Below are 15,319 nucleotides of genomic sequence, written 5' to 3'. Positions count from 1 at the left end.
GAAGGAAGCTCAGTAAGTAGAGCCATTGTGGATACTTTTGCCAAAGCTCTTCTGACTCTGTCCCAGGTCCTAATTCCTCTCCAAAGTCCAGAGAGACTACATAAACAATTGTTTAGACAATAACTATGTCAGGGTAAGTTTCTCTCGTTACCATCATCTTCATGCACCTGGAACATTCTCTCTGCTTTTGTGCTTATTCAGTACAAAAGTAAAATTGTCTGGCACCCTTCAGAAATAAGCATAAACCTTTTGTAGGCCAGAGATTGCTGTCAGGTGTTTGTTTAACCCTCAAGCATTTTTTTTTTTTTTTTAAGGTATTTGAAGCTAGTCTTTATAATCAGGACATTTTACCAGCCTTGGCTTCCAGGTTTTCAACGCTGGCACAGCTGGCCTCTTAGGCTGCGTCACCTTGGGCCAGAGCTCAGTGCTGGTGGGGAGGCCCTCTTGATCCTTTGGTAGTTCATGATGTCAGTTTGCTACTGGTTGTATAAAAAAGTGAAATAGAGCAGGACAGACAGTGTCAGGGTGTGTTGCCCATGGGGATAAGGGTTAGGACTGATTTGTAGAACCAAGTCTGGTTACTTGGGTTGCAAAGTCCAATGTAACTTTTTTTTTTTGTGTGGGACCCTCTCTGGCAGCTGGAGAATGAACCGGTGCTACAGAGGCTGCGGACAGCCTCGCAGCCCAGCGCTCAACTGCTGCTCCACCAGGGGAGGCCCCACCATTGTAACTTTTAACTGGGTCATAGCCAACACTTTGAAAGCCTGCATTCCAGTTGGACCCAGGCTCCATCCCGTCTGATTCAATCTCAAGTTGCTTGCCTCCCTCGTAAGCCTTGAGCTTGAGACAGCAAGCATCAGCTTGGCTGGTGGAGATGAAAACAGCCCTGGTCTGCAAGCTGGTTTTGAACTAGCTGCCTGGTCTGGCCTGGGGGATCCCCAACCCAGCCCCCAGCGCTCAGGTTCTCACACCTCTCCTCTCCTGCTTCCCCAGGAGAACCCGTACGTCATGCGCAGACCCAACTTCCAATCCCTGTCTGGGAACGAGCGCTTTGAGGGCTTCTGTGTGGACATGCTGCGGGAGCTGGCCGAGCTGCTCCGCTTCCGCTACCGCCTGCGCTTGGTGGAGGACGGGCTGTATGGAGCGCCTGAGCCCAACGGCTCCTGGACGGGCATGGTGGGCGAGCTCATCAACCGGGTACGGCGGGCCAGGGTGGGGCGGCCTGGGAGGGCAGCCACGGGAGCCCCAGGGCCAACCTAGCACATAACAAAGGTGGGATGAGGGTTCCTACGTCAACCACACGGACGGCCTGTTGTGCTGGCGAGCTCCCGGGCTGGGCACTGGGATGACAGGTGAGGGGTCACTGCCTATGCCATGTGCTCCCCTCACGCCACTTTGTCTCAGTCAGTGCTCAAAGAATGGAACTTGGAGAGGGGATTGCACAGAGGCTGAGGGGGTCAAGAGGGGCTTCCACTGGGAGACAGGACTAGGGCTCCAGGGCCGGGTTCGCGCCCCATGGAAGCACTCTGCCAGCACCTGCTAGGAACCCTGGCAGTCGAGGTCACAGAGGTGGCCTGTTACTCATTCATGGGCGATAGTGGTGAGCACAGTAGATCCAGCCCTTGCCCCGGAGAGCTCAGGGTCCCCTCATGTTGCCGAAAAGCACATGCCTCCAGGATAGAGCCATGGGGTGGCGAGATGGGACCCAGAGGCTCCTGACCCGGCCAGGCATCCAAGGAGGGTTTTCCAGAAGAGGTAACCCCCGGGGTGATTCCCAAGGAGTGTGAAGGAGTCAGCAAGGTGAAGGAGGCATGGGAGGAGGGGAATGTGTTTAGATTAGAGGAAGCACTATTTACAAAGGTAGGGGTGAGAGAGAGAGTGATTCATGGAAGAGCTTGCTGGACACTGTGCCCACTATGGGCAGGAGATGGGTGAAGGGAAGGAGGGAGAGAGGCAGGGGCCTGGGGGATAGGGTGTGACAAAAGATATTTTGCAGTCAGACCAACCTTTTTGAATCCTCTGATAAGTCATTTCTCTCCTGAACCTCAGTGTTGCACTTTCTAAGATGGGGATGATAACACCCTGCAGGTCAGTGGTGAGGGTTACAGAGAGCAGGGACAAGCTCCCCACGCACTGCTTGTCAGAGAGGGGGGCTGATATGTAACCCCCTTTTTATTCCGGGTATGAGAACCCATGTGGGCAAATGCCTGGAGGTAGGACTGTGCCTGGCTGAGGACATACCTGAGGCAGGTGTGCAGAGCAGGGAGCTGTGGCCACAGACTCTCAGGGTAGCCCTGACTTTGGATTTGCTGAGGGCACTGGTGATCCTCACCCTCCTGGCCCTCCCATCCCCAAATCCACTTGGCCCAAACCCCTGAATGTCACTAGGCTAGACTCCAGAAGGCCACTTCATTTGACAAGGACTTTCATCCTTAGGGTGCTGATTTTCAAAAGTTGTTTTGAAAGCAGAACCTTTTTTCCCATGAAGGTGCCCTCAGAACCCTGAACCAAAGCAGAACTGCTCAGTGGAGGCAGAGGAAAGGGTTCCCTGGGGCTCTGGCATCTTGGTCTCCCTCAGACAAGGAAACCCCTGTGCCTCTGGCCCCACCCTTCGGATGGGCCTGGGGATTTGCTGTAGTGGGGCCCAGCGGGCTTTTCTGCTGTGTTGCTGGCATTGGGACCCTGAGACTGTCTGAAGCCTGGCTGTGCTGCGCACTGGCTGTGTGACCTTAGACAAGTTCCTTAATCTCCCTGTAATGTCAGACTTGCTGGTAGGACTGAGCCCAAATTGAGCTAATCCAGATAAAGGCCTTGAGTACCATCGGCCAGTGCTCTCCGTCATTGTTAGTGTTCTTCCTCGTATTGAAAAGGTGTTGACATAGGAAGTGTCCTTCCTGTGTATTCACATGGCAATACATAGAGACATATGTGCCTGCATCCATTCTCCAGCCAGCTGGCATTTATTGAGTGCCTACTGTATACTAGGCCCTGTGCCATGCCCTGAGCAGAACAGAACAGGTTAAAGAATTTAGCCCTCAGCAGGGGGTCCATGGGATGCACCACTCCCAAAGGTGCTAAGGCAGCTCCAGTGAGGGTTTGGAATCTTGGGGGGCAGGGGGAATAGGGACAAAGGCTACAGGGTGACCTTGGGGAGAAAAGGGGATGGAGGCCAGGGAGCTGGAGAACGTCAGGGTTGGGTGACTGTCTGGGGTGGGGGACGTGGGCCGTCCTCCGGATTCTGGCTCAGGCAGCTGGCGATGGCGGTGACATTTAGGGAGAGAACACTGGAGGAGGAGCAGGCTGGGAGTGCAGAGGATGGGCGGGGTTTGGCCTTGCCGAGGCTCAGCTGCCTGCCGTGGGATGGCCACGTATGTGGAGCCTCACACGGACTCTTAGCGCCAGTCTCACAGAAGCAGCTGCTGCTGTTTGTTGATTCCACACCCTGTGCCGAGAACTTTTCTGGTGCTGCTTAATTCTTTTTTTTTTTTTTTATTTATTATCTATGCATCCAAGAACTGGGATACAGCCAGAGGTGTGGGGGGTGAAAGGATTCACCAGAGACAAAGTGGGGAACAGAACAGGAGGAATGACTGAAATACACTGCTGAGTGGAGCAGTGGGTAAGACAGCAGAGGTCTGCTGCACCATGTGGGTAGCTCCCTGGCGGGGGATCAAACTTGTGCTGCAGTGGCTGCGGATAGCTTCATAGATTGCATCTTAGCGCCTTGCGCCACCAGGGAGGCCCTCATGTTGCTTAATTCTGACACTCCAGAGGATCATCTCCTCCTCCTGGGGCGAGACCTGGGCTCCACGGTGAAGGGACTTGATCCCAACACATAGGGCTACAACCAGGTGTGTCTGACCCCAGACCTGTGCCCTTTGTGGACAGGTGCTTGGGAATCCTGGAGGGATCACTTTCTGAACTGTGTTAACCCCTGACTCCCAACGACCCCCCCACCCCCAGGAGGCACTGGTCCTAGCCCAGTTTTCTTAATGGACAGAATGAGGCACCAAGGCACTAAGCCCAGGCTATGTGGCTGGTGATGGGCAGAGCCAGGGCTGGCACCCCAACAGGCTGGCCCAGAGCTGATAAGTGACTTCCAAATGGAAGACAGCCCAGGGCATTGGCGCGCCAGTCACCTGGGCCAGACTCGGGGCTCAGGAACCACTTTCCACTTATGGTTCATTTATTCCACCCAGTGGCCACTGCTGGAATTGGCCTTCTCCCCGGGTAGCATGAATTCAGGCCATGCCGCCTCACAGCCACCTCACCTCTCATTTCCCCCAATTGCAGTAGGATTTTTCTATAATGCAAGTCTGGTGTCGCTTGCTTCACCTGTACCCCTCCAGGGCCCCCAGGAGGAAGTCTGCACCCTGGCCTGGCCCTCCAGGGCAGTGCAGATGTCTTAAGTCTGGATCCCAGGAGCTGACTCTAAGGTGGAGACTAGCAGGCAGGACTGGTGTTGGGGTACCCTGGAGACTGAGCCCTGTGAGGGGTTGAAGAATGGGCTTAAAGGGAGGAGAGGGAGCCCCCCTGTTGTGCATCATGACTGGGGCAGCCCCACAGGCAGCTCTGGAGTAGGGGTGGCCCTCACTCCCCCAAGGGCAGGGCATGCCATCAGCCTCCAGCACCCTTGGCAGCTGAGGCAACGAGAGCCCCGTCCTGAAGTAGGACCAGCAGTGACCACACAGTGAGAGCCAGTCTTTGGGTGCCCACGTGGCCACACCATCCCTGATAAGCCACTTCATCTCTTTGAACTTCTCTCCATTTCCTCTCTTGAATTGGGGATGGTATCTCCTCTCACCGAGTTTCTTGGGGGTTAGAGGGGACATGTGGAAGAGCCTCTGCTGCCTGGCACGTGGGTGACACTTGTTACGAGGCCAGGCAGGTAATGTGATTGGAAGCACAGGACCTAGGACCTCAGGGTGAGGGCCGCCCACTGCATTTGGGGCACCCTCACCCTGAGGACGGGAGCCTTGCCTAAGCTCTGTGTCCTTAGCACAGGGCACTGCACACAGGGGGTGCTAATCAGTTACTGACTGATTCAGTCCAGGGTTCTATAGAAATTCTGCCCCTCGTTCTCTCCATCTAAAGGAAGGCACACATCAGCACAGTTCTCCTTCAGCCAAGTCCATAGTCACGGAGGAGCTGATTTCAGCTTTACTATTGACGGTATCCATCCAGCCTTTTGTGCTGGGCTTGCATGGATGTCCTAGGTTGGCATTTTCAAAGGACACGTAGCAATGACAAGTCCCTACCCATTCAGCAAGCACTCATTTTCACGCACTGTAAAAACCACAGGTAGACACAGAGAAGGGGACTGTTACTACAGAATACCCCTATTGCCTGCTTTCCAGAATTCATCTTATCTTACATAGAGAATTTTGAATGACGACTTGAAAAAGTTTTACATTTTACTGTGTTTCAGATTATCAAACAGGACTTGCACTGAATCTAACCCCATTTTGTACAAAAATAGTTTATACATATGTGTGTGCACATAGAAAATTATAAGCATGTCTGCCCGCTATCAAACATTTTCCTTAATTGAAAGCAATTCCTTTGTTTTCTCTGCTTACACATGTGATACAAAGTGATAGGAACTGGAAGGCACAGAAAGAGCCATGGACATAAAACCCTCTGTGGGCTCACATCTGAGATGACCACTGTGACCGGTGTGGGGCAGATTCCCCAGCTCATTTCCTGCAAAGTCAGGGCTGCCTAGATGGACTTTTTTTTTTCCCTAAAGATTTTATTTATTTATGCATATAAGAGCTGGGGTACAGGCCTGAGATGCGGGGGGTGAGAGGATTCACCAGTGACAGAGTGGGGAACAGAACAGGCAGATTGACTGAAGTACACTGCTGAGGGGAGCAGCGGGCGAGTCAGGAGAGATCTGCTGAGCCATGTGGGTTCCTTCCTGGCCGGCCGGGGATCGAACTCATGCTGCAGAGGCTGTGGATTGCTTCATAGTGTGGTGCTTAACACCTTGTGCCACCAAGGAGGCCCTTGCATAGATGGACTTAAAACACATTCTAGGTTTGCATAAACGGTGCCCCGTCACACATGCTTGTGCAAGCCGCTTTTTCCCCTTGTATGTTGACCATCTTTCCTTGTTAGCACACGTATATTTAGTCATTCACATATTCAGTAACCTTTTATTGAGCACCTACTATGTGCCAGGCTCTGCTCCATGCACTATGACAAGCAGTACACAGAACAGACACACATGCTTCCTGGCTCCCGGGAGCCAAATTGCTAGTGGGGGCCACTGACAGCAAATATATTAATATCTCGTCGCCTAGTGGGACCATGAAGGCAGAAATCGAGTTCAATAGCTCAGATGATGTTTAGACAAGATGATGGAGGCCAGGAAAATCGGCTTGAGAAGCCCATTAGGAAGGGGTTTCCTGGGGACAGGTGGGGGCTTCCTGGGGACAGACAAGGGGCTCACTTCCCCAGTGCCTACAACAGTCCAGTGCTCCATGAACACTTGCTGAATGAATGGATGGGCCTGGGGAAAGTTTTCCAGAAGTGTAAAGCCTTGAGGTGGAAATAGGTAGCCATGCCCAAGGGGCAGTGCAGACTGTGGCTGAGAGGGGTAGTGAGGAGCGAGGTTCCAGAGCAGAGCTGGTCACGGGGCTGTGGGTAGGGGGCGTGAGTGTGATTTTTACTCTGTTGCAAAAGCAGTGGAAGGTTTTAAGCAGGAAATTTGCCTTGCTCTATTTTCCTTTTCCTTTTCCTTTTTAATTGCAGTGAAATTCATGTAAAAGTCACCGTTTTGAAGTGTGTTTTTTCAGTGGCATTTCATATACTCGCAATGCTATTACGATAAAAGTTTGGAGCCCCTGTCTAATTCCAAAATGTTTTCTTGACCCTAAGTAATAGTCTTTAAGCATTACTCCCCGAGACCCCTTCCCCCAGCCCTTGGCAACCTCCAGTCTGCTCTGTCTCCAAGGGCTGGCTTATTGTGGACATTTCATAGAAATGGAATCACCCAGTAAGTGGCCTTTTGCGTCTGGCTGCTTTCGCCCAGTGTAACACGTTTGACATTGGACCACTTTGCAGAGTGGATGAGCACCGCGTCCCATGTTACGGCTGAGCATTCTGTCATACAATGCCTGGCCTTGATTTAATTTTTAAATTACCCAAAAATGACTACCCAGGCTGCTATCTTGAAAACTGACCGTAGCAGGGCAGGAGTAGAAACAGAACTGTCCATCTGGCAGGCTGATGGTGGGCACAGAAGAGAAAAGATGCAGGGGTATGAGGTGTGCCCCCAGGAGGGAATCCGGAGCTCCTGCAGGGTTGACCTGGTCTGAGCACCCAGGCGAAAGGTGAACTGGGTGCCACACGCGGGGAGCAGTTTGCTAGGGAAGTAAAAGTCTCTCTGGCCCAGGCTCATCTGAGGACAGAAGTTCAAGTGCAGACACCCTGGTTTCACTGTGTGGCCCTGGCCTGAATTTTTCAGCTCACCCCAGTGTGTGGATTTTTGGGTGGTTTCCAGTTGATGCTAGAATAGACAAGGCCACCATCAGCTGGACTGCGGGTTTGTGGGTGTGTTCGTGAAGGATAAATTCCAAGAAGTGGACGTGCCGGGTCAAAGGGTGTAAAAATTTTTTTAAGTCCCTACCACCAAATGGCTGTTCAAGGAGTTTCCACCAAATTTTATTCCCACCCAGAGTGTACGAGAATGTCAAATTTCCCACACTCTTGCCAACAGTGGGTATTCTCTATCTTTAAAAAAAAATTTTTTTTGAAATCTGAAAGACCAGAAGAAATAATATTGTTTAAACCCAAACAGCATGTTAAAGGGGTTATTCCTCACATGGCCGTTTTGTAAGTCGACAAAGCATCTTTTCATATTTCGTTGTTTCTGGGTATTTTTATTTGCTCGTGCTCTTATAAACAATAACCAGAGCTTTGCCTGCCTTGCGGCTCGTTAGGATGGCTTCCCTGGGACAAATGACCGGCTGGAAGAGGGAGGCCCTTTGCTTTGATTTTAAGTGGTAGAACTGCTTCCCAGAAAGACAACCACTTTCTCTGCAGTCTCCTCCTCAGCACTGAGTTCTGATTGGCTTTTAGACATCTAGACAACTCCCTGTCTTTTTTTATAGATGGAGAATTCTTTTGATTTTCCCGGCTTTGACAGGTAGACCATATGTACTCAGGTGATAGATGAAGACTCAGCCCAAGCTAGACTCCGTGTGAGTCCAAGAGGGCCCCAGACCCACCCTCTGTTTTTCCACATTCTGTGATTGGAGTAGCCATACATGGCAGTTGGCAGAACCCCACAATGGCTTCATCAGTCAGAGCTGTTATGGCAGAAAGAGCCCGTGGAAGCCCCTAGAACTCCCTATCTTTCCCATGACAGTAATCCCAAACCAATTCTACATCCTTTGGGGGCATTGCAGAGATGAGTGCCACCATTCATGGTTAGAAAAAGCAGGGTAGTGATCTCGTCCCCATTCAGCTGGCCTGTGCAGAAGGCAGATGGATCGTGGAGAGTGACTCTCAGTTATTGCAAACGTAATCAGGTGGTGACTGCAATTGCCATCACTGTCCCAGAGGAAGTAGCTTTCCTGGAGCAACTCAGCATGGCCCTGGGTAGCTGGGGCAAGCCCCTGACCTGGCAGATGCTTTTTTCCCCATCCCTCTCCCTGGGGACCACTAGAAGCCAGGAGGGCACAACTCCTGTCACCCTGGGGCAACCTCAACTCATATAGGCTTCAGCCAACTTGATCTTAATAGTCCCCACAGCATTTCGCCAGCCACCACACTGCCTGCTGCTCAGATCTTGCAGGAAGTAGCTTGTAGTAAGAGGTGGGGGGGTGGGCAGTGAACCTTCTGCAAGGCAGGGGCAGCCTGGGGACAGGGCACCGGCTGCTTGAAAGTGATTGTTGGACAGAATTGTTGACCATACATAGAGCTGTGAAGCTGCTAACCCAATGAGAAAAAGAAAGTGCAGGGGTCACGGAGGCAGCCACTGCAGGAAGCAGCCCTGCCCTGGGGCTGAGGGTCCAGGGGAAGAAGCTGGAAAGGTTAAAATGTAGAAACCCGGACCAGGGCCCCAACAGAGCTGAAGGAGAGGAGGCGCTGCTTGGCTGGTCCTCACGATGTTGGGTGGTTTTTTTAGTTTGGGCAGCAACTTATACCCAGTATAAGTTGAATGTGCTCCTTCATTCCACTGACCAAACAGCCCACAAGTCTTTTCATTTTGAGGGCGGCCAGACTGGGATGGCTCACAGCATGTCCTGATGGTGATCGCAAGCTGATGGTGATCTCACGGCCACCGGCCCAATGACACGGCAGGTCAGGCTGCGCAGGCAGCCGCTGGGGAGGCAGGCACCACGAGGTGTGTCAGAGCAGACATGAAGACTCGGGAGCGAAGCAGTAACTGTTCTCCTGAGAAACCCTCCTTCGTGAGTCCTCCGAAAGGCAGAGCCCCTGCCAGTGGGAGACAGCGACCACGTGGCCAGAGGGTGTCTGGAACCCGCGTATTGTCACTTCTGCATTGGTCAGCATCCTGTGAGACCAGCCACCCGAGATAATTGAATGAAGAGAATTACTTACTAGGAATTAAGTTGTTCGTTAGGTAACCGAGTGGGTAAAAGTGGAACCCCAAGGAAGGGATCAGCCAGCATGTTCTGATAGTATGTTTGGCTTTGAGGATGTACAGCCAGGACTCCTCAACTGTCCTGTTGTCTGGAAAGTGGTCAGATGATACCTAGAGGATGTGAGGGCTACCTGGCTGAGGCATCTGCCACCTTATTGATCCCAGGCTACTCCTAGACAAATGGGCCTGGCAGCCTTCCTGTAAAACCTGATTACAAAATCAGGCAGATGGGCTGCACTGACCTGAGGATCATAGTTTGCCCTCAGATATCAGGGAAGTGCAAGGCAGGTGGCTTCATCCTGAGTTATGAAGGATCAGAGAGAACAGTTGAAACTACTGGAAACTTCAAGAAAAGGCTCAGACCCTGAAGAGCGGACACTCACTGTTTGGCAGCGGTGTCCCCAAGGGGCTGGGTGAGGCTGGTTCTGCAGGTTATCAGGAAAAAGCTGCAAACGAGAATCATCTGCTCCAAAAATAGAGCAGGAGCTGCAGCTCCCTCCTGCCTGCCGCCTCCTCTAGCGCCCCCTATGGGCAGAGCCTGGCAGGATGCCCATGGCAAACGGAAACATTCTTTGCAAGGAGCTGATGCAGAGGGTGGCCCTGGAGCTCAGGGCAATCATGAGTGCTTTGATTGGATTTCAGGCATTTAGACAGCCCCCCTATTGTCTCTACAAGTGGCTCATCATTTGGATTCTTCCTGATACCCTTCCATAGATTCAACAACTGTCAGGGGCCCCTCGGGGAGGGAAGTCTCTGAGAAAATAGTCATCTGCTGGGAAATAGAGTGAGATGGAGGAGATGGGGGGTAGTTCTGAAGGCCTGGAATGAGCTAGAGAGAACTTGCGGCATTTAAGGATCTGTCTGTCCTCCCTTCTGAATGAACCCCCCCCCAAATCTGACCACCTCTCTCCATGCTCATTGCCACAGCATCTCGCGGTGGATTGTCAGCTACCTTGACCTTGTGATCTGTGTTCATGGTGACCAGGTCACTTCATCCCATTATTCACACCCACTCACACCCACCTATTGAGAACCCAGCCCCTCCAAGGCCCCCAGACTCTGCTTTGCCCACCCCTCCCTTCCCACTTCAGCCACCGTGGACACCATCACTTCCCATCTTAGGTCTCCCCACTGCCCCCTCAGCCTGGAACCCTCTCCCCAGGTCTTCTCATGCTGGTCCTGGCTTCCCTGTACATTTGTCCTTAAGACACTCACAGTGGAGAGTGTGTGGCTGTCTCCACTGCACTGCCCTGATTTATTCTCCCTTGCACTAGTGGCTGTGTGACATTATATGTCTCTATTCACTGCTATATCCCCAAAGTTAGAATTGCATTTGACTGGAGGAGTAGATTCAGAAAATATTTGTTGAGTGGATCAGTGAATGAATGAACAGTATGGCTGCAAGGTGGGGATACAGAATATCATAGACCGGCCTATAAACCACAGATCTATTTCTCACATTTTTTTAAGATTTTATTTTATTTATTTATGCATACAAGAACTGGGGTGTAGGCCAGAGGTGCGGCGGGCGGTGAGAGGATTCACCAGAGACAGAGTGGGGAGCAGAACAGGCGGGTCTACTGAAATACACTGCTGAGAGGAGCAGCAGGGAGACAGGAGAGGTCTGCTGCACATGTGGGTCACCTCCCTGGCTGGGGATTGAACTCCTCCTGCAGTGGCTGCAGATAGGTTGATAGTGCTGACTTTAACCCCTGCGCCACCAAGGGGCCCCTATTTCTCACATTTCTGGAGGCTGGGAAGTCCAAGATCAAATCCAAGTCTCTCTGAGACTCAGTTTCACCATCTGTAAAATGGGACTAGTAGTGCCCCTCAGGGAGCAGTGGGGAGGAATTATAAGGTGGTCTGTATAAAGTGCTGTCTAGCATGGAACCTGGCACATAGGAAGTGCTCAGGAACTGTTCCCTGTTGATAACTGAAGGCAGAAGGGGAAACTGAGGGGGGAAGAGAGTTCTAAGTGGGTCAGCAAGCAGGCATCTGGACCCCCACCTCAGCTGTCAGCTCTCTCCACACCTGGAGGCTGGGAGGGTTGTTTTTTTTTTTTTCCAAAGATTTTTTTTATTTATTTACACAAGCACTGGGTACAGTCAGAAGCGCGGGATAGTGAGAGAATTTACCAGAGCCAGAGTGGGGAACAGAACAGCCAGACTGACGAAACATACTGCTGAGGGGAACAGTGGACGTGGCAGGAGAGGTCTGCGCGCCATGTGGGACCCTCGCCGGTGGCCGGGAATCAAACTGGCGCTGCAGAGTCTATAGGCAGCTTCACAACCCAGCACTCAACCGCTGCGCCACCAGGGGAAGCCCTGGGAGGGGGTTTTATAAAGCAGGGCCTCCATGATGAGCTTGGCGGGGCCATGGGGCGGTCGGAAAGAGTGGGCTAGCCGAGCAGAAGAGGCCATGGGAGCCTCTCTCAGCAGCCATGTGTTGACGAGGGTCCAGTTTCGGGCCCAGGATGACCCCTGAAACCATTGCAGCTCCTGGTCACCTCCCCCTCCTCTCGAGACTCAGCCTCTGACCCCTCCGTGCTCTCTCTCGGTGAGCTTCTCTCTAACTGCCCATCTGTCTCCCTGGCCACTCCCCCCCCACCCCTGCCCGGCTTCCCCTCCAGCAGAAGGCAGACCTGGCTGTGGCCGCTTTCACCATCACAGCTGAGCGGGAGAAGGTCATCGACTTCTCCAAACCCTTCATGACCCTGGGGATCAGCATTCTCTACCGAGTGCACATGGTATGGTTTCTGTGGAGGGCTGGTGGCTGGCGGGAGGGGGTGGGAGCAGAGGCTGGGGCTGGCCGGGGCTCCTGGACCCCTGGCAAGGCAGGGCCAGGCTGGGAGGAAGCTCAGGTGAGGGTGACCATCTCACTCCCTGTTCCCCCAGGGCCGCAAGCCCGGTTACTTCTCCTTCCTGGACCCCTTCTCTCCTGCTGTGTGGCTCTTCATGCTTCTTGCCTACCTGGCTGTCAGCTGCGTCCTGTTTCTGGCTGCCAGGTGAGTCCACTGCCTGGGGTGCACGTCTGTTGCTCCCCCCTCGGCCCTGCTCACCCTCCCACCATGTCTCTCTGCAGGCTGAGCCCCTACGAGTGGTATAACCCACATCCCTGCCTGCGGGCACGCCCTCACATCCTGGAGAACCAGTACACGCTGGGCAACAGCCTCTGGTTCCCCGTGGGCGGCTTCATGCAGCAGGGCTCGGAGATCATGCCCCGGGCGCTGTCCACACGCTGCGTCAGTGGAGTCTGGTGAGAGGCTTTCTGTGTGGCTGGCTGGGGAGGCCCAGGCACCACCTATGTGATGGGAGGGGGTAAGCCCCAACTCTGCACTCACTAGCTGTGTGGCCTTGGGTCGGCCACTTCCCCTCTGCATATCTTGGGCTTCCCATCTGGAAAATGGGATAAACGTGCCATGTCTCGGCCTGGAAGGACTCGGTGAGGCCTTTGTGGGGTCATGCCGTCGACAGGAGGTCAATGAGCAGACCCCGGCCTTGTTGTTAGAGACATGAGCCTGGCGGCCGCTGAGGCCTCGATCCAGGACAGTCTTCACTGTGCAGAGGCCAGAGCTGAGACTCAGATGGGGACACCTGTTCCCCAAAATTGCACCAGGACTCAGAAATTGGACAAGATATAGTTTGCCCTGAGACAAACTCCAAGAAGCCACATGTCCAAGAGCAGACACTGACAACTCATGGTGTCTGCTTGGCCCACAGTTTAAGGTTTTTTGGAATTAGCTGGCGACATTTAAATATTGGGTGAATTCATCCCACGTCCAGATTTCTCACTCTTCTTGAAAATTCAGGCGATCTGGAGATACTTGGCCGGCCTTTCCACCCGGCGTCCTTGTCTGATCCCTTGGCCTCGGCCTCCGCTTCCACCTTCAGTCCCTCTGGCCTGACTCCAGAAGCATTGCACTTGCTGCCTATCTCTTAAATGGCAGCTGGGCCTGGCTGCAGTTCAGAGAGCTCTTTGGAACAGCAGAATGCCCAGGAGAGTGCTCAGGACAGCAATGTTATCCTTGTGTCAAAGGTTAGAAGATGAGACCCAGGGAGGAGCGATTTGCTAACGATCCTGCATTCGGCTAATGCCCCCAGTCACTCCCTCCCACCCCCAGCCAGCCCTGGCTGCTGCCGGAGCCCAGCCCTGCCCCTCATTCAGGCCCGTGGGGAGCCCTCCTGGGCATCCCAGGCATCAGGCCTCCTTTCAGGGTGTCTCCCTCCCCACCAACCCTTCAGTCAGAGTTCAGACATCTGTGATCCTTCAACAGATGCTGGTCTGGCCCCTCTGTGGGCCAGGCACTTGGGTGAAGATTCAGCTCTCCAGAGGCAGAGATGCTGAGAATACAGATGAGCACAGGGCCATCCTATTTAATGCCAAGAATATGCCCGAAAGATAATGTGTGATTCGAAGCTTGTTCCCATCGAGACTAACCTCAACGGGCAGGCTTTTTCTTTCTCCCAGTGAAGCAGAACTGACTCCCAGGCACTCACTGGCAATTCGCTTGGTCCACGGGCTTTGAAGGTGGGGGGGGGGGGCAATTCGCTTGGTCCACGGGCTTTGAAGGTGGGGGGGGGGTCTTGATTTTTTTTTTTTTTTTAACGTTTTGGGTTGCCATCATTTCAGATGTTCCTATAGCTTCCTATGGGCGCTGCATCGAATAGCACAAACTCAGTGGCTTAGAGCAACAGAATGTGTTGCTTGTATTTCTGGAGGTCAGAAGTCTGACTGGAATTTTGGTGCAACCCAGGCGTGGTCAGAGCTGGTTCTTCTGCGGCTTCGGGGGAGACTCTATGCCGTTGGCCCTGCATCCCTCACTCATGAGCTCTCTGACTCTGATCTCCTCCTTCCTAACGACCCTTGTGGGCCCGCCAGACACTCTCCCACCTCAAGAACTTTAGCCTAATCACATCTGCGATTACCTGCCTATTCCACACCCCAAGTGAAATTTATCAACATTTGCGGTATGAGCATGTTAACAGGTGCATGTGGTCTGGACTTCTGGGTGACCCAGTGGTGCCACGATAGAGAACAGGAGAGTGGGGAAGACTTTCTGAGATACGTCAGGCTGAGTGCTGAAAGACCCCTCCATGCCGAGGGGAGAGGGGCGCATTCCAGGCCAGGAGGGGGCCACCAATGTGAGGAGGTAGCCGAAAAAGCCAAGGAGACCTATATATGCGACAAACCTGGCCAAGGCCCCAGGTCAGGCAGGGTCCGCCTCTCTGCAGGCACCCACTTTTGCTCCTGGGTCAGGGACCCACTTCTCCAGCCACCACTTCCTGAGACTCACCCAGGAGGCCCCCCTTGTGTGCCCTTCCTCACTGGAGCTTTTCACCCTGGGCTCACTCTGGTCTCCACCCCGAGTCCTCCCACACATTCACTGTTCAGCCTGTTAATCTCCAAATGTGACGTGGTGGCCGAGGAGCCAGGTTGGCATAGTGGATCCTCCATCTTTGGGCACTTGGCTGTCCCCTGAGTGCTGTGACCTGGCCAGGACCCGCCTCCTGGGGCTCTCATCTCCCGTGTCCTCATGGGCCACAGCCACCGGCAGCCTGGCGAAGGACTCCTCATGGGTCTGGAAGACTCTCCCTCTGTCAGTCCCATGAAGTAGCCCCCACCTCCCTCTCTGCTGTTCTCTGAGCCTGTCCCTTCCAGTCCGGTTCCCAGGCCATCTCTTCAGCCTCTTCTTTGCCACTGTCC

General features: G+C 53.3%; 1 protein-coding gene across 2 annotated transcripts in view; it reads left to right on the top strand.

Annotated features, from left to right (window-relative positions):
- GRIK5 (glutamate ionotropic receptor kainate type subunit 5) overlaps window positions 1-15,319 on the top strand; it is a gene marked incomplete at both ends in the record, with an annotated part of 45,327 nt that overhangs the window by 15,875 nt on the left and 14,133 nt on the right. The window contains 4 exons of one of the 2 annotated variants that reach the window (XM_084257969.1): window positions 994-1,197; window positions 12,249-12,362; window positions 12,511-12,620; window positions 12,698-12,871. In XM_084257969.1, coding sequence (XP_084114095.1) covers window positions 994-1,197; window positions 12,249-12,362; window positions 12,511-12,620; window positions 12,698-12,871 — 602 coding nt within the window. Of the gene's footprint in view, window positions 1-993; window positions 1,198-12,245; window positions 12,363-12,510; window positions 12,621-12,697; window positions 12,872-15,319 lie in introns of both variants that reach the window. The other variant, XM_084257968.1, reaches the window with a different exon arrangement.

Source organism: Talpa europaea (assembly GCF_964194135.1).
Source record: "Talpa europaea genome assembly, chromosome: 16".
In the NCBI taxonomy this organism is placed as follows: Eukaryota; Metazoa; Chordata; class Mammalia; order Eulipotyphla; family Talpidae; genus Talpa; species Talpa europaea.
This window is presented reverse-complemented; position numbering and strand designations above follow the sequence as displayed.